General features: G+C 39.9%; 1 protein-coding gene across 1 annotated transcript; it reads left to right on the top strand.

Annotated features, from left to right (window-relative positions):
- Nucleotides 1-1,748: 1,748 nt before the first annotated feature.
- LOC106490962 (arylsulfatase D-like) lies at nucleotides 1,749-23,902 on the top strand. The gene is made up of 10 exons (XM_013950480.2): nucleotides 1,749-1,820; nucleotides 2,869-3,009; nucleotides 4,017-4,138; nucleotides 5,050-5,172; nucleotides 6,713-7,136; nucleotides 8,217-8,353; nucleotides 10,218-10,352; nucleotides 13,906-14,068; nucleotides 15,110-15,231; nucleotides 23,004-23,902. Exons 1-10 carry the CDS (start codon nucleotides 1,768-1,770, stop codon nucleotides 23,372-23,374), a joined length of 1,791 nt encoding a protein of 596 aa, XP_013805934.2. The 5' UTR covers nucleotides 1,749-1,767; the 3' UTR covers nucleotides 23,375-23,902.
- The last annotated feature ends 3,203 nt before the right edge of the window (nucleotides 23,903-27,105 follow it).

Raw genomic sequence — 27,105 nt, 5'->3', positions numbered from 1 at the left:
ATGCTACATCTAACAGAGATTAAGCACATAAGAAGCAGGGCTACAGACAAGAAGTATAATTTTTTAAGGCATATCATTTTGGCCACAGCCAGATGGGCACCTAGATGTTATTTGTAAAAATCATCAGTAGACTTGGATCTGACCACTTTTACACTATTTTCCTAGTAAGAATAGCATCATTTACAGTTTTCTTATGCTATGGCTCATTCTTTGAAATTCATAGGGCAGGATTATGTCCTGCTCTGTCCAGTTTATCATTTTGCAGCCATACAAAGCAACTGTAGCATTCTTATATACCATTAAAGGCAGGAAAAGAAATTCTCTCAGAAAATGCTGCTTTTTCCCATTTGAGAATGTACTGATTTGAGGGGGGAAAAAAAAAAGAACAAGTCTTTCATTAGTCAAGATGGAACTTTTTAGGAACTTTTATTTTGTGTTTAGAAGTGACTTTTTGTTTACAAATGTGCCTTCTGCAATTACAAAAATAAAAAATCAAAATGGAAGCAAACCATCTTTTTTTTGTTGAAAGTAACTATGCTTATTAGCTTCAAACTTTTCCTTAATGGAACTAAGAACATCTTTGTTCTTTTGCTGGTTTGAAATGGAAAGAAGTGTGGGAAAGTAAGAATTTCCCATGGATTGGATATTTAAAATTCTGATCTCTTTCCACATGGAAGAAAATAAAAAGTACCTCTGATTTACTTTGCAGCATTAAGATAAGCCTGTGCCAGTCCCTGTAGAACCAATTTATCATGTGTTTCTGCATGACTTTTACATCTTCAGTGCAACATTTTCTGCAGATGCCTTAGTCTAAGAGTGCATTTCCAAAACCATTCTTTGTCCAAACAGATTAGTTATACTGGTTATTTCAACAAGCATAGGAAATTACTTCCACTTATAAAATTTGACTTCCCAGACAAAAAATGTTTAGGAACTAAAAGGCTAGGCTTTTAAAGTCCAGCCTGAGTTCAGAGAGTTGGCAGGTAGTAACACTGGCCTGTTAAACTTGTAAATGGCATTAGGCTTAGAAGTTCTTCAGGGGCAACAATCATACTGGTATTTAAGTTGCTGGACAGTGATTAGTAACATTTAGACTGAAGTACCTCCTTGAACATACTAGATCTTTTCCAAACCTAAAAGACAATCCTTTCCCTAACAGTACACTGTAAAGATTAGTTTCCAGGCTGGCTTTTCTTTGAGGAGTGCTTTATAGTTTCTAAGCTCACAGTAAGGATTACATTCTCCCCCTGGAACTTAAAAGATAATTTGAGGTAAACCAGAGTTTGAGAAATTAGTTTTACTTATCATTGCCTACTGTTTGCAGCTTAATGGAAACCTTCCTTTCAGTGATCACCAACGGTTCTGTGTGTGGGTTTAATAATTGCCATCTTTAACATTTGTTTAAAACCTTGGGCATTTAGTCTTCTTGCTGAACACTCACAACTCCCCCGAAGCTAACGGCAGCTGAGAACAGTCAGGATGCTGTGCGACTGAGCCCTATCTGTCTGACCTTCCTTGTCCTCAGAAGTGCTCTTTCCTATCTGTAGTCACAGTTCAGCAGGGCTCTGCAAGCATTCAGGAGTTCAGGGATTGCCTAATCAAGCCCTAGTGATTCAGTCCATCTCCACAATTACCAGCCACAGGCACTGGCCATATGATTGTGGTAATGCGAGGTAGTTAATGACTAACTTCACAGACAAGATCACCAGAGCTGCTTGGCTCTGATTTTTTTTTCTCCCTTTTTCACCAGAATTTGTGTAACCAGCTATGCACCTGTTACACACAAAAGGAAGCCAAGAAGTTTACCAGGGAAAACAATGGTAAGAAAAGACATTCACTGAGGGTCTTTCCTGGTTTTATGAAGTGTTCTGTGTAAGAAAATGTGAACTGATTTCTCTTTTTTAAAAGCTTATTGAGAATCTAAGAGCAGCTAATAGAGATTTATAACTGATGGTCTTTGAACTACCCTATTTTTATAAGACATGGAGGTTTAGGAGTATTTATAATATATAATACAACAGACTTAATATGCATTCATCACTTTGTGGTATCTGTTAAACTATGTAATGCGTTCAAGGAAGTACTTTAATATGAATTACTAATCACTGTCCAGAAACAGTTATAAAATACCGTTATGTTTATTCCCGCTGAAGAACTTCTAAGTCTAAAAAAAATTATAAATTTGAAAGTGCAGTGTTTCTACCTGCCAAATCTATGAGCTCAGTCTGGACTTTAAAAGCCTATCTACCAGTCAGTAGATATATTCTAGAATATACTTTTTACCTCAGGTGAAGGTCTTTAAGCTGTCTCTTGCAAACACCTTGAGCAGCTCAGCTGTGTGCTGAAATATTCTCAGGTTCTTCTAGGAAGATTCCCACGGTTAAGCCCATTGCTGCAGCCTTGATTTTGCAGATGGCCCCATGGCTGAAGCCTGGATTTCCAGATGCTGTGTTTAGCGCTGGGTGCAGCAGTCAAGCCATTAACATCATAACCAGTGTGCAGCCAAACCAGTCGTGCTGACTCAAGGAGCCTTAGAAGTGTGTTGCATGATACACAACAGCTTGTCTCAGGGGTACTGCAGTAGACTTGCAAGTATTCAAGCACTCATTCTGTCAGAAACATCTGCTGAGATCGATGCAAATCTCAATAAAGAAATGCACACAAGAAGTTATTTCCTGTGTAAATGAAAAAAATTTTACTGATTTTTAGAAAACTCAGGAACTCTTCTATGTATTCAGGAGCTCCATCTGCCGACAGTATTTGGTAGCTCTTTCCATCTTTGTTGAGTCCTCATAACACTAATAGTTTAAAATGTTAGAAAGCTTACAAATACTTCTTGTAATATTACTTTTTTACTTTTAATTTCAGGAGCTGCCTAAACATTTGGATATTTTTATGCTTTTTTCCAAGAACCTTTGTATCAAATGCTTCAAAACCCAATATTTTACTGATATTGGCTGATGATCTGGGTATTGGAGATGTAGGTTGCTATGGCAATGATACAATAAGGTAAGGATGTATGCAACAAAAGAAATGATCCCTTCCTGGTGAATTTTAGTGTAAAAAACGCTGATGACACTTAGTACTAGAAAATCTATTATAATTAATGCCATTACAACACCAGACATACATATTTTGAATTTAACAGATTAATTTATTGAGACGCATTTCTTTTCAAAGCATGTAAAAAATAAATGTTCTACAGTAGTTGCTAGTGGAATAATAATTGCACAAGCATGCTTGAGTGACTTTCTTAGACTTCTAATTTTCATTTTATAAAGTCAGAACTTTGTAAACGTACACGTGAACTATATTATTCTGGCATGTATACTTTGTAAGTTACACCAGCTCAAGGGCTGAAATATCAAATCTTAACCTCAGTCCTTAATATCCAACAACAACTCTAGCAGGCAAGTGATGGAATGACAGCTCAGTCTGTATCATACATATATCCCTAGTGCAGTTATCAATCTTTATATAAATAAATTTCAATAAACACCGTGTTTGTGTGCATGCACATGTTGAGGTTGCAAAGAGAATTATAAATATTTGTTCTCAGTCATTCAAGGTACAGTAAGTTTTAGTTTTATTTCTTAAACTTTAAAAATAACAGTCTTTTTGCCACAGAGTAAATGATAATGAAATGACTTTTTTGGAATGCAAAATATCCTTTACTTACTCTAACCTACCATCGTCTTGCAAATTGTGTTGTCCTGTATTCATTACTGCAGTCTTTTATCACTCTGCTGCACGAGCATTTGATATGGGATGGACCTGAATTACCTTTTCTTTCTTTGTAGTTAGTAACAAAAACTTTGTCCATGGAAAATTCATTTTTAAGAAAAATCAAGGTGTCTTCAAAAATATGTAACATAAAGCTTTCCTAGCTGAGTTGTAGGTAAAAAGAGAGATTTGTAAATTTGGTGGTGATGTCCTTAATAAAACTAGGAACAATGAGTGCGATACTAAGAACACCTATATAATACATTTTCTCAGAGACATGATTTTCTTTTTAGGACCCCTAACATTGACAGCCTGGCAAAGGAAGGAGTGAAGCTTACTCAGCACGTTGCTGCAGCTGCTGTCTGTACACCGAGCAGAGCAGCCTTCCTCACAGGCAGATACCCCATCAGATCAGGTGGGACTCTCTCTACTGGTTCACTGCAGTTTGTCTGGCTATTATTGCTATTAAAAATACCCTTAGATAAACTTTTTAAAAATTAGTTAATCTGAGGTTTTCGGGCCTCAGAGAGAAGGGCAAAAACAAAGATGACTAGATTTATTGGTTGATTTCTATGAGAAAATCCCCACATTAAATATCTTTAATGTAGCTATATAACAACACAGAGATAGATGACTCTACCTGAAGGTAGAAACATGAAGAAGGTAATTGTACAAGCACAGTATATGCCGTGGTATTAAGATTATATTAAGCAAAGAAAAGCATAATATTCTAAATATCCTGACAAACACAGTGAAATCTGTTAGACTGTGGAACAGCTGTCAACAAGGAATTTTTAAAACAGATTTACTCCAGCCATTCAAAACCACGATAGAAAACTTCAGCCAGTTTCTATGTCAGTAATCATCAGTGTAGCTCCTCTGGTATGATCCTGACTTGCTAAGGAGTTAGATTTATGGAGAATGTAATCTTGAACTGTAAGTTTAGGAAGTACATACAGCTGGCTCTGTAACCTTGCTATTCTATATAAAACTTCTCATGCTTTTTACAACATATTTTGACAGAACTTTGGTTTTAAGGACAAGCTTACCTAAGGCAGCTATTCAGTTGTCTAAACCTAGGCATCTTAGTGCTATTTTAGACACCCTAGAATATGTGAGATATCTGCATTGGCTAGCAGATACAACACAAGACTTAGAGGAGACATCCTCCTGAGTGCCAATCAGAATAACCTAGGGCATATAAAATGGCTTATAAAAAAGTACTAGGCTTAGGGAACTGAATCCCATGCTTACATTCATTAGAAAGAATAATTTGAACAGAAATAAAACAGCCTGAATTATTTAAATGCTGTTACTCCTCTCTAGGGATGGCATCCAGCACTGAAAGGCGTATTCTTTTTTGGAATGGGTGTTCTGGTGGGCTCCCGCCAAATGAAACCACTTTTGCCAGAATACTGCACCAGCAAGGTTATTCGACAGCACTTGTAGGTATGAGACATAGCAATTTGCCACCTTTTCATTGCTTGTTATTCAGATGAGGCTGTTTCCATAAATATTTTTCTTTGCCAAAATGTCTAGGATCAGCTAACTAGAGTTTCCTGTCTGCACAACTTTCAAAAACAGCAAGGTTTTTAGAATCCCACGCACAACCCCCAATGTCTTGGCAGCATATGTGATAAATCCAAAATGAAGACATATGGAATACATAGATATATACCGCAAACAGATATAAATGCAATGGAAAAAAGTATTTCTTCAGTACAGACTGCTTCAGGAAAAAAACACAGAGATATTAACTGATCTGTTAAAGCAGAAAAATGTCTGCCAGTTGGTAGTCAGACACTACAGTGGTCTTAATTGTATCTGATAGCTGGATTTTCTGTACTTAGGCATCCTGCTTATTATCACAGTTAAGACTCTAGAAGGACCTTCATTATCCGCAAAATGCAACTCAGCTAGGTGAGATAAAAAAGTTGAAAAAGTCCCATTTACTTCAGTGCATTTGGGATCAGATCCCATGCTCAAGAAAGAAAATTGTACTAACTCTTTGCTAGTTTTGCCTGAATAGCAATTAAAGAATGTGTTCTTCAAGCACCTCTCATTTTTAAACTATGTTGTCAAAGGTGTTAGTTGCTTAATTATAATTACTGTGAATTTCACCCCTCTGCTGGGGTCCCCCACATTGAGGTGCAATTTAGTTCTTAAATTGGGGATTGAAGTGAGCCAGTACATGTTGGTGATGTACTGGCTTCACAAAAGCCTGTGCAAAGGGGAGAACTTGCCCTAGGTCACTGCAGTCTGGTTTAGCTGATGCTATAAAATACATCCATATACATGAGCACAGATTTGGTTAGCAGTCCTCAGAAGTTATTTGTCTGGCTAATAGCCCCTAAGCCCATGGTTATAGACTGTCCTTCAGTGTTAGGATAATTACACTGTTCTGTAATATGAATTCATTAAGGTTCATTATCAGTATATGACATGATCACTCCAGTTGTACTGCATAATTAGAATGGCCTATTTTTGCTACTTATTTTAAGATAAATATAAACACATAAAGCCAATGTGTACACCTTCTTGCTGAAATTTCTTCCTGAATGTGAAGGTCACATTGAACTGGTGTGTAAATTAGCTAATATTTTTGTGCTTAGCTGCTTCTTTTGGCACATAGGATTCCCCTGCACTCTCCCTTCCTCTCCCCTACCATTAATGGAAGGTTAGGTCATCATACTAAAATAAAAAGCACCAAATATCACAGCCATATTTGTTCTCATTCAGCAAGGCCTCCAAGCTGGGCCATTTACTCTACATGGAATTTTTTAAATTGAGATAGATGAGGAAAACCAGCTGTTGAAGTCAGATTAATGCCAGCATGTGTGATTGCTACCTGAGAGCCTGCTCCCTTTCCACACCTGCTCCTTCTGCGGCTGGGCCATAACTGAGGAGCACCACCAATCTGTTACAAATACAGGCAGAAGCACCCAGGAGTAATGCCTTTGGATCTAATATCTTTGTTTTACATTTTCAGGGAAGTGGCATCTGGGTGTGAACTGCAAATCCCGCTATGACCACTGCCACCATCCTTTAAATCATGGCTTTGATTATTTTTATGGCATGCCTTCTACCCTTTTGAATGAGTGTCAAGGCACAGATGAGCCTGAACTGGCCAAGTCTTTGCAAGATACCTATTGGCTATACACACAGATAATCATCCTTGCAGTGCTTACACTTCTGATTGGAAAACTTACCAACTTATTTTCAGTAAAATGGAAAATAATCATATGTCTGGCCATCTATGGTTTCCTGTATTTCATTTCCTGGTTCTCCAGCTATGGATTCACCAAGTACTGGAACTGTATCCTGATGAGAAACCATGATATCACTGAACAACCAATGAAGCTAGACAAAATCACTTCTAATATGCTTAAGGAGGCAGTTTCATTCATTGAAAGGTAACCGACAAAAATCATATTACTTTTTCATGATTTTTTTTTAATGATATTATTGCTGTGTCATACAGCACTAGGTTGGCAGGCGGCATGCTGAACTAGCCACTCCTCATGCTGGCCAGCATCAATTTGCTGTTTTTGCATGTCCCTGTAATTGTCAGCATCCAACTGCTGTGTTTTGTCTTACACACAGTTTGTCAGCTCCTCAGGAAAGGGACGATGATTTTGTTCTCTTCAGGACTTTTTTACATAATACAAAGGGGTCCTGGCCAAGGACTGGGCCTTCTGGCAGTAGGCATGCAAAAATGATCTTGGCTTGATGGATGGACTGTCATATGAAGTGTTGCAGGTTAATATTTTACAAACAGGAGAGTGATACTGAGTTTTGTTTTGTCTTGCCTTTTTTCCAAAGATGTCCTTCCTTTACACAAACGTTGATAACCTCAACTAGAACTAAATTAAGCATTTAATTCTCAGTTCTGTCATGTGTCAAATCTGGGCATTTCTCTGATTAGGATTATACCATTTCTGTAAGACTTTATTTCTTATGTGAAATTGGAGATTGGAGAAAAATCTCTTTTCTGTGAAACTCTGAATATAGATAATTTCAGATGTCTTAGGATATCCTGCCTGGCTTCTAGCTGCCAACCTTGAAGGAATATGGTTCCCTTGTAGGTCCAGTGTCATATCTGCCAATGCCATGAGGATGTCTGAGACACTCAGTGACACCCATCTTTAGGTTTAAGCAAATGAATCCTGTTCTCCTTGTCTCTGACAGAGTATCAGCTTTTTGGCTAAGAACTTCCAGATTTATTTATTTAACATTCCACACATGTCTAATTGAGAACCAGAAAAAAAGCCCATTACTATTTTGGTCTCAACAGAGAACCTAAATCTTTAAGATGAGTTTTAATCCCTTCTGTCTCCCAAAACCTCAAAAATGCAAAGATGGTGGAATCTGAAATTTTTATTTTAGATACTAATCACAATTATGTCACTGCTACATTTTGAGGGGGTTTTTTATATTTTGTTTTGAGTAACAGTTTGCAGAGAAATGACTACTGTTATTTTCTTTGATTTCAGAAACAAGCATAGACCGTTTCTTCTCTTTGTTTCCCTTCTACATGTTCACACTCCTCTCATTACCACAGAGAAATTTTTGGGAAGAAGCAGACATGGCCTATATGGAGATAATGTTGAGGAGATGGACTGGATGGTGGGTGAGTGGTCTTCTTCAGTAAAATCCTTCCTTTATTTGAATGTGGAAAAGAAATTACAGAGGTGGTTACAGAAGTCCCTATTTATATATGACAAAACCCAGTGAACTTGCCTTGGATATACAGCCAGCTCCAAAGATGGACATTCCATTACCACTCTTCTTTTTTCTTAAGATGAAAGTGCAACCTATTCTTATGAGGGTTGTTCTCTCTTTCTCTTCTTCAATTAACACAGTTCTGTGCTGCACTTTGATAAATTCAGAACAGTGATAAATGCAGTCATATAATCCAGTATGTGCTTTATCATGTTATTTATCAATATGTCTGACATTTCCCCAGCTCCCTTTTGTTAAAAAAAATTACCAGCATCTAGTTTCAAAAGTTGTAGCTGGTGCTGCTGATGACTTTACATTAGACAGTCGTCGGTTTGTGTATTTGTTCCTTTTTATCAAAGAATAATCCTGAGAGCAGAAAACAGAACTGCGGATTCCTCCCTCCTAGCCAAAAGCCCAAACTAAAAAGCTGTGGAATTTCACTTAATAAGTTAATTAAGTTTAAAAACTTATTTGCACTTAGAGCCTGGATTTAGACCTGAGCCTTAATTTGTAGTTCCTTTCTGCTTCAGCAGGAGGGAGGGAGATAGCTATTGTTTGCATTTACAAATAGTAAATGAATGACCTACAGCCTAAGTAGTCACCTCCTGTCCCGACCAAGATTTTGAAGTTCCCTGAACTACTTCTTCCTCCAATAACCCTGTTTAAAAAATTGTATTTTGTGAGCAGCCCAATTGCTTGTGATGGACAGCCTGAGAACCCCTGTAAGATCTAGCCCTACTAGAGGACTCTGGTACTCGTCTTCCTAACTTTTGGGCACTGATCAACTTTAGGCACAAGCTGCTCAGAACTGGGTAGCAAAAGTGCAAGGGCATAAGGAATGTATAGGCTAAACAGGATAGAAGCTATTGAGGACAGAAGTTTCTAGGGTCAGACAGCTAGATTTGGGGGTCAAATTTGGAACCAGGATGCATAGATTAAATTCAAATTCTTTTCTGGGCAGGTATCTATTTTTAGGTAAGGGCACTAAGTAACTTGACCAAGAACACACAGGAAGCCTGTAGAGCAGAACAGATTAGGCATATGACCTGCTCACTAGTTCATGCTTTTTCCTTGCATACTTCAGCTTTTGCTGTTTCTTCTGTAGCTACAGAAGCTGTTCCTGGTGAAGATACTTTCATGCACTGGGTGGTGATGAAGAACAATCATGGATAAATCATACTCTGTATAAACTTTTGTTGCTAGTGGTACCAAAAACATTATGAAGTCGGGTTTGAATTGCATTCTGTGGAGTTTTTACCACTGACAGCAGGAGAAGTTTTTGGTTGATAGTATGCAGCCTGACCTAAGTCCCTGTTTAATACATGGTGAGAACAGAGACAGAGCAGTTTTCTACAATTAAGAATCTAGACAGCACTATTATTCGTAATTTAAGCACTTTTGAGATGCTTGGGACTACACAATGGAGACAGTCCTCAGATCCGAGAATTTGTAGCGTACAGATGACAGTGTATGCCAAGCAGCTTGAATAAAGAATCATTAATTCAATTTATTTTCTAGTTGTTTTTAATTTCTGTTTTCCTTGTTGTAGACTCCACAACCAAGTTTGGGTCACCTTCAGCTGCTTTCCATTGGGCCCTTATTCCCACAATGCATGATTTTTCTCTGTATAGACGCTCATAACAGAAAAATAGAAAAAGACCTTTTGTCTATATTTTCTCATTCAAGTCAATGGAAAGACTCTGCCTTCAATGTATTTTGACTCAAGACCTAAAAAATCAGGGCATAATTACAATGTTTTACTGTGTCTTCAGGAAGGCTTCTGGATGTTATCGACAAAAAAGGCTTGAAGAATACCACATTCATTTATTTTGCATCTGATCATGGAGGATCCTTGGAGGCTCACAGTGGAAATGCCCAGCTAGGTGGATGGAACGGTATCTATAAAGGTAAGACTTTCTCTTAAAAATAAAATGATATAAAATATATCCAGATAGACTATATTCACAAAACTATATGCTGGCATAACAATCTTGTAGGGCTAGACCAACTTCAGGACATCAGCAAGTCATCCTCCAGCCCCCAGACAGGATTACCAAAGCTACTCCTGACAGCTATATTGTCTAAGCTGTTCTTATAGACCTCTAGTAATTCCCCAACTATACCAGTTTTCATTGTCTATGAATATTTTTTCCTGGTATCTAGCCTGGATTTCCTTGCTGCAGTTTAAGCAGCAAATCTTGCCCTATTCACCAATCTATGGACAACAGATTATTTCCTCCTTGCAACACCTTATTGTTTCAAGGCCATCATGTACTTCCAGACTGTTACTTTCCCCTCTTCTTCATCTTTTTTTTAGACTCCAATGCACATGTAATCCCTTCTAGCTCAATGTTGTCTGCAAATATAGCAAGCAGGCTATTTATTCCACAACCCAAGACACTACTTGAAAATGTTGTAGTATCAGATCCAGGACACACCATTTGGAGTCTTACTTCAAACCTCCTTCTGTTTTCATAGTGGACAATTATTTATGTCAACACTGACAGTGATCATGGTCACTGATAACTATTTTCTTGATAAAGTTTGCCAGTTTCTCATCTATCGTACAGGTGTTTCATCTATACTATACTTCTATAATTGGCTTATGACAGTGTTGAAAGCTATATGAAAATGAAGATCTATGATATCTCTTGCTTCCCCTCCCTCCATATGATATGCTGCTTTAACATAGTTACAACCAATAATTATGTCTATTTGACATGATTTGGTCTTAACAGAACTGTTACTCATATGCTCATTTCCTTCTAGGTGCTTAAAAATGACACAATTATTCATAGCAGAATTTATTCAAGGAGTCTATTATCCTCTGTCTTTTTTTTCCCCCAAGATAGGCATCACAGCTTGCCTTTTTCTAGTCTGATACTTTAGCCATCCTCCACAACTTTTCAAACATAACCTTACAAATCTGCAATTCCATCAGCTAATGCTATAAATGGTCCAAATATTCATCAAGTTTAGGCCATTTGAAAATATCAACTTCATTCTATATTATATTATGTATTATTATACCATTTTACCCTTAGTCAAGGCTGACATCTTACCTAATGGCCAATAGTGTTAACTGTGTTGGTTACCTGATAACAGTTCATCTTTATATCAAAGGTTTACGCAGAAACATGATTAAACATTTCAACTTTCTTTCCTGGCTTTGCTTCCCCACTGAATAGTAACTAGCCATCTTCTTCATTCTTCCTCATGCTACTTTTCATTTCTATTTCCCAGCACTAGTTGCCTCTCATTACATGATTTTGGCCTTTTTGCCCCCACAAACAGTCTCCTAGGAGATCTTACCTGTTAGTTCTTTAGCTTTGTTGAAGTCTGCTTTTTTGGAGTTCATTGTTTTTATTTTGCTGCTTTCCTCCTTGCTGTCTTTAGCTTTTAATGGTCATTCTCACCATGTTGACATTCTCCGCCAATTCTCTCCTTATTATTAAATGGAAAAGCTCCCTTCTGCTTGTTTTCTACACCTCCTTTGTCACATATTAGGAAATTAAGCTGATCTTCTTCATGGAAGAACAAGGAAGAGACACCACAGGTTACAAAGCCCACTCTCGTTGTCATTTATCTCTTTCCTCCATCCCCTTTGGATGAACTCCTTTCACCCTCCTCTGTACTTCACTGCACACAGTGAACTCAGGGAGTGCTACTTTTGCATGAAAGCATACAGCAACACATGACAGGCTGGAGACCAAACCCATAAAATTTTTATGACTCCTGACCTGACGAGATTCCTGAACCTGGACTGGTATCCTCAGAACCTATCCCTTTACCTGCCCAGGCCCATGAGCAAAACCCTCCAGACTCCCATACCCAGCATACCCACCATGACATCTCAGGCAGCTTGGCACTTATTCCACAATGAAGCCTGAGATCAGTTCCCATCATTTATTTCCCTACAGAAGAAGATTCAGGTGCTTTAACCATGCTCAGCATCAAAATGCACTTTGTCTGTCTAGTGCTAAGTTACTTGATAAGCCACACAAACAGTGTTTGACACAGCTTGGAATACCCCAGATCTCATCCACTAATGGTTCTAAATGATAAATTAACCTTCAATTCCAGATATGAAGTTTCCAAACAAGAAAGACCAAAAAAGGTTAACAGGTTCATTTGTATAGCTCAGAATCTGGGGGTATTCACTTCTACTATCCTACAACAAGTATAATATAACAGGAGAGTCCAAATAAGTGAATTTGATTAGACAATGATTTCAGTATGACAGGGCTATGATGAAATTATGCCTGCTTAGAAAGAAGGCAAGTAAGAGGAGATATAATACCAGTTTAGAAATAAATACCAGTAAGGCATTCCCATTTATCCTTTCATAGCAGCAGAACAGTGTTCTGTTTAGACAGAATACCCAGTCTAAACTAAAAGGCAATGAACTGAAAATTGATTATAAAAAAGTAGTTTACTTCATAAATATCCATAGAACTCACTGCTGTAAGATGTTATTATTGTTAGCAGTCAATAAAAATAAACAAAAAACAATAAAACCCCCAAATGATAAGCCATGCATATGGCTAATGAGAACATCCATCCACCACAAAATAACAAACCATGAGATAGTAACCTTTATCATACATAGCACAAAGGTTATTGCACAAGTGGTTGGACTTGCTTATAATCCATCATGCCACCCTGTCAGCAGATTAGAGGAATGCAAAGGAAACCAAGAAAGAAAGACTCTTGGATTATCTCAGGATTATTTCAACAGAAATGCAGATGCAAAGTCTTCATCACTGCAGACTATTTAAGGAGCTTCCTCATTTACTACATGGGTTCTGCACTCTTCATTTTGGGATCACCTCAGAGCATCCCTGGGGTTATAAACTCCTGGAGGGCCATCAAACATTATCCTAATCGCCTTCGCTGCACTCCAGGTCTGCAAATCATTTTGTAATGTTCCTGCTACCTCTAATTTTGAACTGTTTGACAACCAGGCTTGCCCTGTGTTAAGCCTCCTTTCCCGGGCACCAGGTGGGACTGCAGTCTGTCTTCCATTGACACTGAGTCAGATTTGCTTTTTATTAATAACAGTCCTTTTTCCTGTGCATGTTCTTAGGCAATGGAGAGATTATTCTCATACATGACATAAAATTGTATGGGTCAGAAAGTCTTCTCATGAATCAGAGGGTGGAATTGTTCCTCTTCTGCCAGAAGTGCTGCTTAATGATGGGTTGCCATGTGTGCCACAGACGAAAGTAGTGTAATGTAAAGAGAGTAATAATACTTATTTGTGAAGAACAGAGTTTACACTGGGGTCATTCTATTCCCTGTTCTCCAGGATTTAGTGTGTTTTCATTAGAAGTATTTGAATATTCTGAAAGGTTTAAAACCCTTTATTAGACAATTACTATGCACATATAATATATTTCATTCTTATCTCATCTCTCTTTTAGTACTTTCCTTTTTTTTTTTTTTTTTTTCCTCTAATAGGTGGAAAAGGAATGGGAGGCTGGGAAGGAGGGATCCGTGTCCCAGGAATAATTAGATGGCCAGGAGTGTTGCCTGCAGACATAGTTATCAATGAACTGACAAGCCTCATGGACATTTTCCCAACAGTGATTCAGCTGGCAGGAGGGGCAGTGCCTCAGGACAGGTGCAAAAGTTACTTCATAAACCGTATTTGCTCCCCTTTCTTGATTTAGAGAGAATATCATGCAATATCATGCATCTCTAAATATCATGATATTTAGAGAGAATATCATGCAGCCTAACATCCACAGGTTAAATTCTGCTTGTTTCTAAACCAGATAGTTCTCTAGCTTTCTTTCTGCTTAGCTTTCCCTGTCTTGTATGATTTATGGAAAAGGCAAAGGAAAACAATATGTTTTTAAAAGTGTCATTTATTTGAAGCCAGTTTTCTAATCACTGAGAACACCTGGTTGACTGGATCACTGGGATGGAATTATTTTCCAAGTCTCCTCCTTTTTTTAAGAACTTTTCATTTTACTTTCCATGAAAAATCCACAGAGATTCATAAGGCTGGTTGGTCTTGTTAGAGTAAATAGGCTATGTCCTTTCTAAGACTAGGAAGCTGGGTGTAGGGAAGGGCCCACACATGGCCTGCCTTTGGATGCCAGTAAGGGAGAAGTAATCTCCTCAGTAGTAAGCAATTCTGAGCATCTGTTAGACTCCTCTAAAGAGCAAGTGAGAGAAAGGGCCTGTTTGAGTTGTGATGGGTGGATAAGCCATCTGAGCAAAAAGCACAAAAGTCCCTGTGTTGGGTAACTAAACCTGCAGTTAGTCAATTAAGTAAGTAAGTGGAATAATTTTTATGAAGCCCTGAGCTCACAGAGCTATCAGTGATTTCAGTTTCAGGCAGCCAAGTTCAAAAGGGTAAACCTTGCCTTCTCTGTGGTTATCACATACTTACTCCCAGGAAAATTACAGTAATGATAACTTATCTCTCCAGGATGTGTGCACTGCTGTAAATGCACAAACCGCTAGTAACTACTAATCGTTTATCTCCACCCATCCGCACAATTAAAAATCTCAGGGCTCATTAGCTAAATAAAAGCTTGTGTTATAAATGATGTTTGAAATCCTAATGCCGCATACGTGGAGGGTGGGTGTTGTTCACACTCCAACTGCAAACAAATTCTTAAAGCAGTTAGGTGACTTCCATTCTCTCCACCAGGGTAATTGATGGACGCTCCTTGCTGCCTTTACTGCAAGGCACAGTTCAGCACTCGGAGCACCAGTTCATGTTTCACTACTGTGGTGTGTTTTTGCATGCAGTGCGCTGGCACCAAAAGGACAGTGAGTATAAACATTTCCCTTCCTGCATATCGGAGGAGATGATGTAATGGCTTCTAGTTTCCAACAGAGTAACAGGTAAAAAAAATATTTGGGGTAAGTTTATAGCCTCAAAGTCTTAGTTCTTCTGCAAGATGCAGAAGGGCTGGGGTTTTAGCTCTCCTGCTTTGCCTGAGATGAAGGGTTTTGCTTTATGGGTAGCATGAAGCAGCTCCATATTGTTGTAGTGTATCTATTGCTCTTGCTGTGAAAGTATTTGGTATCAGTTTTAGTGTAAGATTAGAAAAAAGGAATTGCACACATAGGGTCTTTATCTTAAGCAATAGTTTGTTTATTTTCAATAGTCCTATGTTATTTTTTTCAGTTTTTCAGCTGTGGAATTAGGCAAGCTGACAATTAGGCAGCTGTAATACTTTTCTTAGCTTTGAACAAGCACCCAGTCTTTGCTGATGTCACCTTCCATTAAGGTATAATTGAGAATGGGCTAGTGACTGGTAGCTGTGTCCTAATTCCTGTCCCAGCATGGAGGAAGGCATTTATGTAACCAAACGCAAGTGTCTGCATCTGAGCTCATTGCTTTATTGTCACTGAAAAGAAATAGATGTTTATAGGGTGTGATTCACCACCTCCTGATGAAGACATCTGGGCCAAATCAGTCACCCCTAAAAGTGCCTGTTTCTCTCCATTGGCTATAAAGGGAGCTGAGGCTGACCAGATCAGATATAAAAATCTTCCTTGTATTAACTTAAAGTTAGTTGAGATGAATTGCACCTTCTGTGACTGAATGATGTGAGAGTATCATTAAAGCTGATGAATTAGTGGTGATGCTGCATTTAATTTTTTTCATTCTGCACAACTGGAGATATGCAGAAGGCAATGGCATCTTCTCATCCTTTGGAGACTTGAATGAGCCTCTTTCTTTAATTTCTATTTTGTTTTCCCTATCTATGAAGTGAGAGAAGAAATACTGAGTTCTTATGAAATAGCAATTAGATAATAGTTACAAAATCATAAGGCATTCTGCCTTCTCCAGCTGTTCAAATTTAGCTGTTGTTATGTTGACAATAAGCTGTCTGTTTGAAGAGTACTGTAAGTACTGACCTTTTGTGAGATCATCTTAGGCAGCTCAGTGGGAAATCCCTCTTATGTCAAAGTGTTACTTGAATGATCTTTCTCATACCATTTGCATCTTCTTTATGATTCTTTCTGATAACATGATTAATAATATCAAGCCAAGAATCTACTTGTTTTTCGAACACCCACTGGATACTTGAAGACCACAAAACTTATTTGTACTTCCGAATGTTTCAAAATACTTATCTATTCGCCTAGATACACACACACACACACACACACACACACACACACAAGTATTAGGATAATGGCTGAGAACTTTGCAGTCTTTCATGTTGGCAGATAAATACATGCCAGGGTTGCAACACCAAACTTTTAGTCACACTGCCACTTTAACCTCAGGGTCAATGCCCAAGTCATTGATGCACAGGTGGTGTCTCAGCATCACTTACCAAGTTCCACAGAAGTGTGGCTCCTGAGCAGGAAGTCACTGAGCTTGGCCAATGGGGAACATGGAGGAAAGTGACAAGGACTAAATAGGCGAGACTGGGATGTTAGGTGCTGTGGTGGAATTTCATTTTTAGATTCTTGATCCCCAGAGATAAATCTAGATACTTCTTCCAAGGGAAAATGTGTAAGTCATAGAAGTCATACAGTACTTGAGTTAGTTAATTCCTCCAGGGTGAGGTCCAGAGGAACGTGCATACTGCTCAGGAGGAAGATATGTGGGAGGAATCACTGAGTACAGTTGTTTTTTTTCTTTTTCTGAAATCCTTTTCTTCCACTGGCACAGACACTCCTCCCCAAGTGCTAGGAGAGGGCTTCTTTTTCCCTTAGGAACCCCAATTCTCTATTTTCTCCAGAGGGAAGAGGCCTATAAAATTTTGTCTAAGAACTGAGAAAGGGATCATTTTTTCTTTTAAAACATGGGCAAAAGAGATGCCACAACTGCCCCTCTTCTACCTATTAGCTCAGTGGCCAGACCTTTGCAACCCTATAGTCCACATACCCGTATCTTCCTCTGGCCACAGAGCATGTTCGGTGTAGCTTGGAGAATGGAGTTGGGCAGAACTACTTGCAGGACCGGTGCCCAGCAGAGCCGTCACAGCTAGGCAGTCTTGGTCCCTGCAGCTTGCTTAGCTTCTTTCTTTCCCCTAGCTGGGGCTTTGGATGGCCCCAACCAACCATGTCTATGAAAGGAAGTGATCCCAGTGAGGGAATCCTATTTGAATTGCAAAACACCAACCGTTTAGCTATCCCTAGTGGTTAGTCACCTCAGGAGGCAAGAGTTCAATCCCATCCTCTGCTTGAGCAGATACAAAATACTCATCACTCCTAAGGCAACATGTCCAAATCACTAGGCTGTGTTGCTATTCCTCCTGTGGAAACTGGGCCTCTCCAGCAATTATAAATCCAGATTCACTGAGCCAATGCCAAAACTTAACAATTTGGGCATTCAATTTCATTTTAGGGCTACCTCCGGTCTTTGCTGTCAGGACTTCATTCCTACACAGCACGTTAGCCTGGTAAAACACAGAAGCAATCCCAGGAGGGATTGATACTGGTGTTCTTGCTCCGGTAAGCGCTTCTAGCAGACTGTCCCTGCGCCCCACAGTTGAGCGTGCTTCACTTTGCCCGCCGAAGGAGGGCAATGCCTCACAGGGGACCGCTGTCGGTGTTGTGCTGCGCAGCGCTTACACGTATATACACACATATAGGGTTCCCTCCGGCCTAACTTCCACGAAGACCAGAGGGGCAAGTATGAAGCTCTGATTTTTGAACGTACGTTTCTAGAGCAGCCCCCCGGGGTCGGCGGCGGCTGCTGCTCTTCTCTCACACGGCAGCCGCGGAAACGGCGGCGCGGAGCAGGCACGGGGAGGCGCCGCCAACCGCCGCCGCCAACTGCCGTAACGGCCGCCTCGCCCTCCAGGAGGCGGCAGCCTCGGGGGCATCTCGGCGCGAGGCAAACATTAATGACTGAGTCAGACAGATTGTAACAAAAATAAAGTTGCCTGGCTCTTCGGCTCTGCTTAAAATCCCCGATTTTCAAGCTCCAATTTTGAAGTGCCTTATATCAAAGGACACCCAAGCCTGAAAGGGTGCAGAGAGAGTGTGGCCCAGGCCCTCTGCAGACCGAGGGGTGCCAGCCTGCCACCCTGGGCTCCCCATGGAGCCCAGTTCTGCTCACTTGGCTGGGAGCCCTCACCTGGCCCACAACACCAGCATGGCTGTGAGCACAGGAGGTAAACATTCAAACTAACCACATTCCTCCCCCCCCCCCCCCAACTGTAGTAGCTTCATTTCCAGTTTGTTTTTAATGCCAGTGTCCACTTAAGCCATAACCTGAGCTCAAGTCTGGAGGTTCACTGCTAAGACCAGCAGGGCCAGGCGTGGCCCGCACTCCAGGAGTGCTGTGTGCATGGAGAACCCCACAACTCCATAGTTAGCACACTCTGCAGAAATATGAGTTACTGTTTTAAATGTCTGTCTCTCTCTGCTCTCTCTCTGCACGTACTCTCTTTCTTTCTCTCTGTATGTCTAATACTCAGCAGGCCAGAGAATGAGAGAGAGAAAACTACAATCCAGCTCTCGGAGCCGTCACTAGAGATGTGAGAGACTGAGGTTCAACTAATACAGCACAGCTCCAAGCTGTGTCCAAGTGGGACACTCCAGAACTGCCAGGAGCTTGAGGCTTGATCACATCTAACTCTGAGTCAGTTCACCTGCTTGCATTACCTAAAACACAACATGGATTAGAAACTCAAATCTCCTATGACTCTAAATTCATCACTGTTCTCAGAAATCTCTCTTCAATTTGTTTTATAGAAACATAAATATATATATACATATATAGGATGAGAGGCAGCAGGCACAAACTGAAACACAGGAAGTTCTGTCTGAACATGAGGAAAAACTTCTTTACTGTGAGGGTAACAGAGCACTGGCACAGGTTGCCCAGAGAGGTTTTGGAGCCTCCTTCCTTGGAGATATTCAAAAGCTGTCTAGGCAGGGTCCTGGGCAACATGCTGTAGGTAACCCTGCTTGAGCAGGGAAGTTGGACTAGATGATCTCCAGAGGTTCCTTCCAACCTCAACCATTCTGTGATACATATTTGCCTGACAAAATAAGATTTGTCCAGCTGCAGAGACTCCTGGAGAACATTCACTCCTGGAGTGAGTTCCTGTTGCAGGAGCTCATACAGCCTTCATATAGACTGCTGCACCTCCCTAGTGGAATGGTAAATGCATATTCCGTCAGCAGAGGAGGCCAGGGCACTTCAGATTGAAGAACTACTGTTCTCCTTCCCTCCCTTTCGCCTTTTCACTCTTGGCCCCTAGATTATGTAAGGTTAGTGTAATTTTAGTTCAGGTCAGAAGTGGGCTTTGAAATAACCCCCCGTAATCATACCCACTTACTTCTTTGGTTTACATTGTGGAATGGTCATGGAGATCATGACCTTAGTTTCTTTTGGATGAAACTAAACTGTAAAAGAAGTTCTGTGATCATATCTGATGTGCTCTAGCCACTCAGCGATGTCCAGTATATGGGACCAGACTAGAGTAAATCCACAGTGAAATACTCCCAAACAAGCACAGTGTGGATGTCAAGCCATCAGCCCCTGTTTTGCTCTACAGATCAGTTCCTAATATGCCACACTAGCTAATGCAGACACAGATACAGTGTGAAGAGGTGTGGGGGGGCAGGAGGCTGCCTGTGTTCCTATGAAACTATGAGCACAGCTAGATTTCATAGGCATGCCTTTCTACAATGTTCTGATTAAAAAGCAACTGCTGGAGGTGGGGGTTGAAAAAAATGAGATGTTCTACATATTTATAACCAATCACATTCCCCTAATGGAATATGCACTGAGTTAAATAAGGAGGCAGCAAAACAAATCAACCTTCTTAATGCAAGCTAAAATGAAAAAAAAATATATATCTTATGATACCCATATCTTGTATAAACATCAGCCATTAAGATGTTGATGAGCAGGCATATTTAAAACCCAAAATTCAGCCTCTCAAAATGTGGCTAAGTGAAAGACTGGCTAATCAAATATTACTGTTTGGCTAAACTTTCAGCCAAGACTGAAATTCTTATCCTTTGTTCTCACTCTCATTCCTTTCTACTGGGCAGGCAGACTTTTTAGAGTCTGTTTTAGTCTTCTCATAGTTGTGCTCATTTAATAGTATATCACGTTCATGTTACATATTTATTGTCTGTTCATTTCTATCTATTGCACAGGCCAGATACAAAGCCATTGTGTCTTGATGTCACCCAGGCAGGACTCATCAATTAAGCCCTTCACTGAAGCCAGAAGAATCCTTTGTCTTTATGTTAAAGAGTCCTTTCCCCTACTACAGCACAAAAGGGCTTATTAGTGACAGTCTGTTTCTTTCTGCTCGTTAAATTGATTGATTGTTACCAGATGGGCTTGAGAGATGTTTGGATTGAAGAAGCAGGTTTTCCTTCCTTTGGACATATTACATTAACATGTTGCCCTGGAATTCACACACATCCTTCAAATTCTGTCAGAGCTAATTCCGTTCAAGTTTTATATCCCCGTTTGTGCCTTGGAGATGACTGAAATCCTGCTGGTTCCATCAGTGCTGATTTCTACCACCACCTTTTTTCTTTTTTTTTTTGGATCTCTCTTAAACCCAGCTGTCTACTCAGTTCACCAATATGGGTTAATTACGGTCGGCCTCACTGTATCCTTGGGTATGAACTAACAAGGACCTAGCTGTCTCCCACTCTGCAACTCCAGTAATTATTTGCAGCTGAGAAAAGTGGATGTAAAAATGTTGCAAAATCAGAATAATTCTCCCCAGATACTCACTTCTCTGAATTGCTATATAGTATATAGACTATGAGGAATTTAGCTCAACTATTACAGAAAAAAAGAAATAAGTGACTACTTTGTTTTTTCTGAATGCTGATCACATGAATTCCTAAATATAGCTACAGATAGAAAGATATCTGTCCATCTCTCATTTGTCTATTAAATAGTCATTCTGGCTGTACTATCAATAGCAGACTAGAGCCACCTAACCAGAAGCATGGAAATGACTCACAGAATATTTTTTCTAACTCTTTCTCACAAGTGCCTGTGCTACATGACCAACAGACATAAAACCCCCATCTCACGCCAGGGAAGCCTGATATGATAGAGGATGCTTGCATTTTTGTCACATGACAAATGCACTTTTAGTCACAAGACAAAAATTGAAGTAGGAGGACGTGGAGCACATCACAGCCAGTGGCAAAGCGCACACCCAAACAGAGCTAAGGAATACATATTCATAGTAAGCAAAAGGAACAGAGAGCCTATTTCCTTTCCAGAATCCAGCTTCTGCATCCTTTCTCTCACATTTTCAGAAATGGAGACATGTAAATCTATAACGTTATGCAAAAACATTTCAGAACCATTGAGACATCATCACTCCACAGGAACCCAGAAGCATAGCTTAGCAGCAAGTGGAAGCCATGGAGTAGAAATAAATAGACAGATAGCCAGCCAGCCTGCCACTGGAGATTTAAAAGATTCTGTGAGCTTTAATATCTGTTTTTGGTTTCTCTCTACATTTAGGAAGTTTATTTTATTTTATTTATTAATAAAATATGTCCTGGTGTAGTTACACGTGACCCAGAAGAATAAAGCTACAGACTCCCATTCATGGAGAATAGCTCAGGGCACAACAGAAGGACAGGTCAGCAGATTCCATTGAATCAAAAAGAAAATGCCATGTAGGCAGAATGAAAATGTCAGCTCTTTGTGCTCAGTGCATTGCAGAAATGGCTCCAAATGTTGAACATCCCCTTTCCTTTCTTCGTTCAGACACAGTGTCTAATCTCTGTCTTCTTGGTGGGCACATCTTCTGCCTCATCTTGGAATGAGTTCAGTGTAGTGCTTTCTAACCAAAGAGTGAGGAATGGGGGGAAAAGGAAGGAAGAAACAAGGGGAAGGAAAAGCTTCTGTTGAGCTGCATTCCAATTTAGTCCTAGCCCCTTGTCATTTTTCATCATAAGCCAGACTCTTAACATAGTCTCCTGTTATTTCCTTCTAATTTGTCGGTGCTGTTCAAATTACAGATCTGCATTTGGAAACCCAGTGAGTCCATACAACAGCCTGCTAAAATACAAGATATAAAGCTGCAATCTAGCTGTGCTCATCATGTTAACTTAAAAACTATAGTCCAGATTTTGTTGGTTTTGTGGCCTGCAATTAATACCCTGTTTGAAAGTGTGCTACCTGAGCATGGAAATAAGCTGTGATCAGTTCCTGCCCAGGTGTTCTTCTTTGCTTAGATATACAGAGCAAAGAGAAGAATCTACCAGTACGTACACCCAGAAATCAGGTGATACATCCTCTGTTTTTCCCCCCAGGGGGCACACAGGGTTCCAAATGGACACCAGAAAGGAGCAGAGACCCAGAATATTAGACCTAGCTATCCAGACAGTATATATGGCCCAGTAAGTACCCAAAGCCCAGGTAGGCTTGTGAGCCATAGAAACCATTCTGAATCCCTGCCTTTTTGCCAGCTCCCAAATAAGCCTTTCTCCCAAATGTAACAACGACCGCATATGCTTGCCTTAGGAACAACAAAGCAGATGTAACTTAAAATATAAACCAATCTTTTAGGGACCTTCCCTGATTCCTAATGCCATTAATCTGATAAAATGTGCTTCTTTCATACCAGGTGGCACTGTATGGAAAGCTCATTACACTACTCCAGTATTCCAACCAAAGGACTCTGGAGCCTGTTTCAGAAGAGGAATTTGCCCATGTTTCGGGAATGGTATAACCCATCATGATCCCCCACTGCTGTTTGATCTCTCACAAGACCCTTCAGAGGCCAATCCTCTATCAGCTGACACTGAGCCCTTGTTTGACACCATAATAAGGAGAATAGGAAAAGCTGTAGAAGAGCATCACAAGACGCTGACTCCAGTCCCACAGCAGCTGTCTTATTACAATAATATGTGGAAGCCGTGGCTGCAGCCATGCTGTGGGACATTCCCAACCTGTTGGTGTGATAAAGAAAGCAGCAAGGCAGAGGATATACTTTAACAGCAAAATCAAAGAAGGGCTAGCTCAAAGAAAAAAAAAAAAAGAAATAGTTTTCACATTCAATGACTTCAATCTAAATACAGAGATTTGGTTCAAATTACACTGGAATAAGTGAAAGGGACATTTCTGATGTCTTTTGTTCAGCCTTTTCAATAACCCTCTAGTTAAAAAAAGGCAAAAACCTCTCCAAACATATTCTGCCTAAGTGTCACCTGTATAATCTGTTCCTCAAGTGCATCATTCTGGATTAAGTGCCCAGATAGTGAACCAGAATTTCTTTCCTTGCTGATTTTAAATTCAAGTAAGTTATTGATGATAGAAGATCAAACCTTAAGGGCAGCTGTTTATACAGGTAATATGCTTGTTAAGGCAACCGCCCTGAGCCCAGGAAGAGATGCCACTTCAGGCTGTTTCTTTTTATTGCAAAAACTGTCTTGTATATAAAAACACAGTTGTGCATTTGGTTTGGAAACATACCAGAATACATTAGCCTCTAAGAAATAAACATTTACTAGATGTGGACACCTACTGATTTACAGCAGTCTTTTGCCTCATCTATGCATTTGCTTATGTGCCTCATCAGTACATTTATTTGTCACAGTAAGAATTCCCAGGAAAAACCGAACTGACAAATATGTTTAAAAATTGGGTAGCTAAAGTTACAATCTCAAGTTCAGCACTTCAGTGTCTAGCTATTCCAAAGTGCTAAACCACAGCAATTACTACTGACATACATTTCCCATATCGACTTCAGTCCTCCCACTTGCAGGAGTGCTGAAAATCATCATCCAGGAGGATATGACCAGCTGCCTTGACAAGATTGCTCCCAAATTTCACAATCATCAGTGAGATTAATTCAATAAACCACAAGTCCCACTTTAGTGATAACATTCCTGATTTCATGACAGCTAATTTGCCCCACAAAAAATGGGCTTTGTTTTGAAAGACAGCAGTTTTTTTTCAGTAGAAGGTGTTAAAAAGAAAATCACTGCACACACTAATCACTTCAGTGTATAGGTCATACTCTACACCCACACAAGTGTCAGCACTCTGTGCAGTCATTAGGGAAAGGATGAGAATTAAAATATCTAATCCTCTCTTGCTGTCTTCAGGTTAACTAAATTCATCTCGCTACATATAATCCTAACCATGTTCTTGCAGGGTTTTTGTGTCTAATCCCATTTTTAAGCAGAGGCTCCTATATTTTCTGCTTCCAAACAGTGAATTGTGTGCCAGAGACTTGGATTCAAACTTCAAACAAGCCCTCCTGAACAGTGGCTGTTCACTCCTACCACATAACTAAAGGTCACCAGAAAGGTAACAAGGGAAGATAGGAGCAGCACAGCATATGCTTTAGGTGACTTGTTCCCTTGAACTTTTTGCAGTAATTTCAAGCAAGCTCCTGATTTACACACAGTTTGATATGTCACTTCTCCCACCACGTTATTTTGTTCTAAACAGCACAGGTTGTGACCATGATGTAGCACCAAATACAAGTCTCCAAAAAGCTGAATGGGCATTTCTTTAAGTTATTTCCTTTACTACCTTTCCTCTGAGTAAAAGGTCACCATGCAAATTATGTGGAAATTATTCCACATAAATCAAAGGGCTAATGTGACAACCAATAGAACAGATTAATGTCAGACTTGACAGAAGTCTCTAAAAATGCATTTTTTTCTTACTGCCTGACAGCCTTTAAATCTACATCAACATTGCTAAGAACTTGTCAGAAGATGTGACATTTTCTGTGGCTGACAGGGATTAAAACCAGAGCAGCTGCATTTCACTGGTTTCACACAAAAAGGAAGTAGCATAAAAGACAATTAATTTGAAAGCCAGTTTTGTCAATTCAGAAATGGAGGAGAAATTTTATTTCTCGGGGGGAACCAAGCCAGAAGTTCTTTTCTACAGTCACGCCAGTCTGTTAGGTAACATCTATACTGCCAGTTGCGTATAAGCCTATTCTCAGATCAGCTTCCCCCCCTCACACACACACTGTTTATACACATGAACATGCCCAGTCACAGACTAGGCCATGATTAAAGAGTTCACCAGATGATGGGCGGGTGTTCAAGCACCCATGCAGCATCTAAGCATAGATCCAAACTCCTGTTAATAGACTGGGAAGCTCAGTGCACTAGCAAAAACCCTGAACTCCATTTGAGCATGGTGAATGTTTTCCATCTGGGTTGAAAGCCAGATGAAGAGCTAGCAACATGAACAGAGTGCGCACGGATTGGCTTATATCAAATCCTATCACTCAAGCCTGCCCATAGAGACATAAAAACTCCTGCGGGAGTGTCCAAATCCTGCCCTCAGCACTGGCAGTGACATTTGGCCAATGGGAAGTGTAAAGGGCACCTGGGTATCAAGGGCTTAGGTGCTGAAATAGATTTGAAAGGGAAAAAAAAATCACCCTGTAAAAAAGTGAACATTAAACATTTGTACAACACCTCATTCCCTTGAAAGGTGAATTTGTTCAGCTGCCACAGAGAGTCAGATGCTAAGGACCCATATGAATGTACATGCTGTTTTCCTGACATCCAAATACAGATAGATGATTTCTCCTTGGCTGGCAACTGTGGAAAGCCACAGGGGTTGGGGGTTGCAGGGGCAGGCCTGGCAACATACAGTAGCTGCCACTTGTCAAATCACTGCTAGAGAGCTCAGCCAGACATCGAGAAAGGGGCTGTCCCCATACAGAGAGACACGAAGAGGTCAGGCATTGCAAGGAGAGGTAGTTAGCAGGTGACAAGGAGAACAAAGTAATGGGCATCACCAAACAGGACGCACAATTTCATTACAAAACATAACCCCCTCTCCCCAAAAACCCAAACCCAAGCAAACTATTAGAAATATTTTCGGTCCTAAATTCCATTCACCAGCTAAAGCTGGTGAATTTTAAAAGAATCAAATTTTCAGATTTTGAGGAGATAATGGTAAGCAGGGAAAGCAGGTAAACTGCTTTACCTAAGTTTCCTGCAAATCCCAGCCATGGAGTGGTTGCTGATCTCTTCTTCTTCATGCACATTAAGCAGAGCGTGCCTGTTCTGCACAGCCAATTATTATGATCTCCTGGGAAATGTGTATTTCCCATAAACTAGGTGAATCTGACTCTGCACTTTAGAGGTGTCCTGGGTGCACGCTTCTGCATAAAGTGCATAATGCATAAAAAGCTGTTACAAAAACTGCCTGTATTTGAATAATACAGAAAAAAAAACCCTCTTAAGTCAGTTTCCTAGGTTTTCTTGAAAAATTATCTATAATAAGCTTTTTCAAAAAATTATGAAGATAAAAAGTAAAATGATACACGTTCTCCCTCCCTTCCCCTCCCCTCCTCGTTTCTCCCTTTGTGGGGCAAGACCTACCACCACAGAAAATCACCTGTCGAGAAAACCTGAGACAACTGGCAAATCTCCAAGCCAGTGTTAACCATAGGAGAATGTGCCCACATATTGTTAAATATAGACACTGTAAAGAAGGAAGCAACACTGTAACAAATGAAGTTTGTTTTTATTGAAAGAGCTGTGGCTGAATTGTATAAATGTTTGACATTCATGTCTTATTCAGCTGGACATCAGCTTCATGCTTTGATCATTATTAAATGACATTTAGAATCACTACCTTACACTGACTCAACAAAGTAAATGAAAAGTCTCACAGTGGTGAGAAATAAGCTTCTAAGACACCTCGCTTCACCATGTTTAAATATTACAGACATGTTGATTTGT

The sequence above is a fragment of the Apteryx mantelli genome, chromosome 1, assembly GCF_036417845.1.
Source record: "Apteryx mantelli isolate bAptMan1 chromosome 1, bAptMan1.hap1, whole genome shotgun sequence".
In the NCBI taxonomy this organism is placed as follows: domain Eukaryota; kingdom Metazoa; phylum Chordata; class Aves; order Apterygiformes; family Apterygidae; genus Apteryx; species Apteryx mantelli.
The sequence above is the reverse complement of the archived record's forward strand: the minus strand, read 5'-3'. Positions and strand labels throughout refer to the sequence as shown.

Coding starts and splice junctions, on each gene's coding strand:
- LOC106490962 (XM_013950480.2), top strand. CDS start 1,768: ATGCACCTGTTACACACAAAAGGAAGCCAAGAAGTTTACCAGGGAAAA. Junction 3,010..4,016: donor TATGGCAATGATACAATAAG/GTAAGGATGTAT, acceptor TTTTCTTTTTAG/GACCCCTAACATTGACAGCC. Junction 14,069..15,109: donor GGGGCAGTGCCTCAGGACAG/GTGCAAAAGTTA, acceptor TCTCTCCACCAG/GGTAATTGATGGACGCTCCT.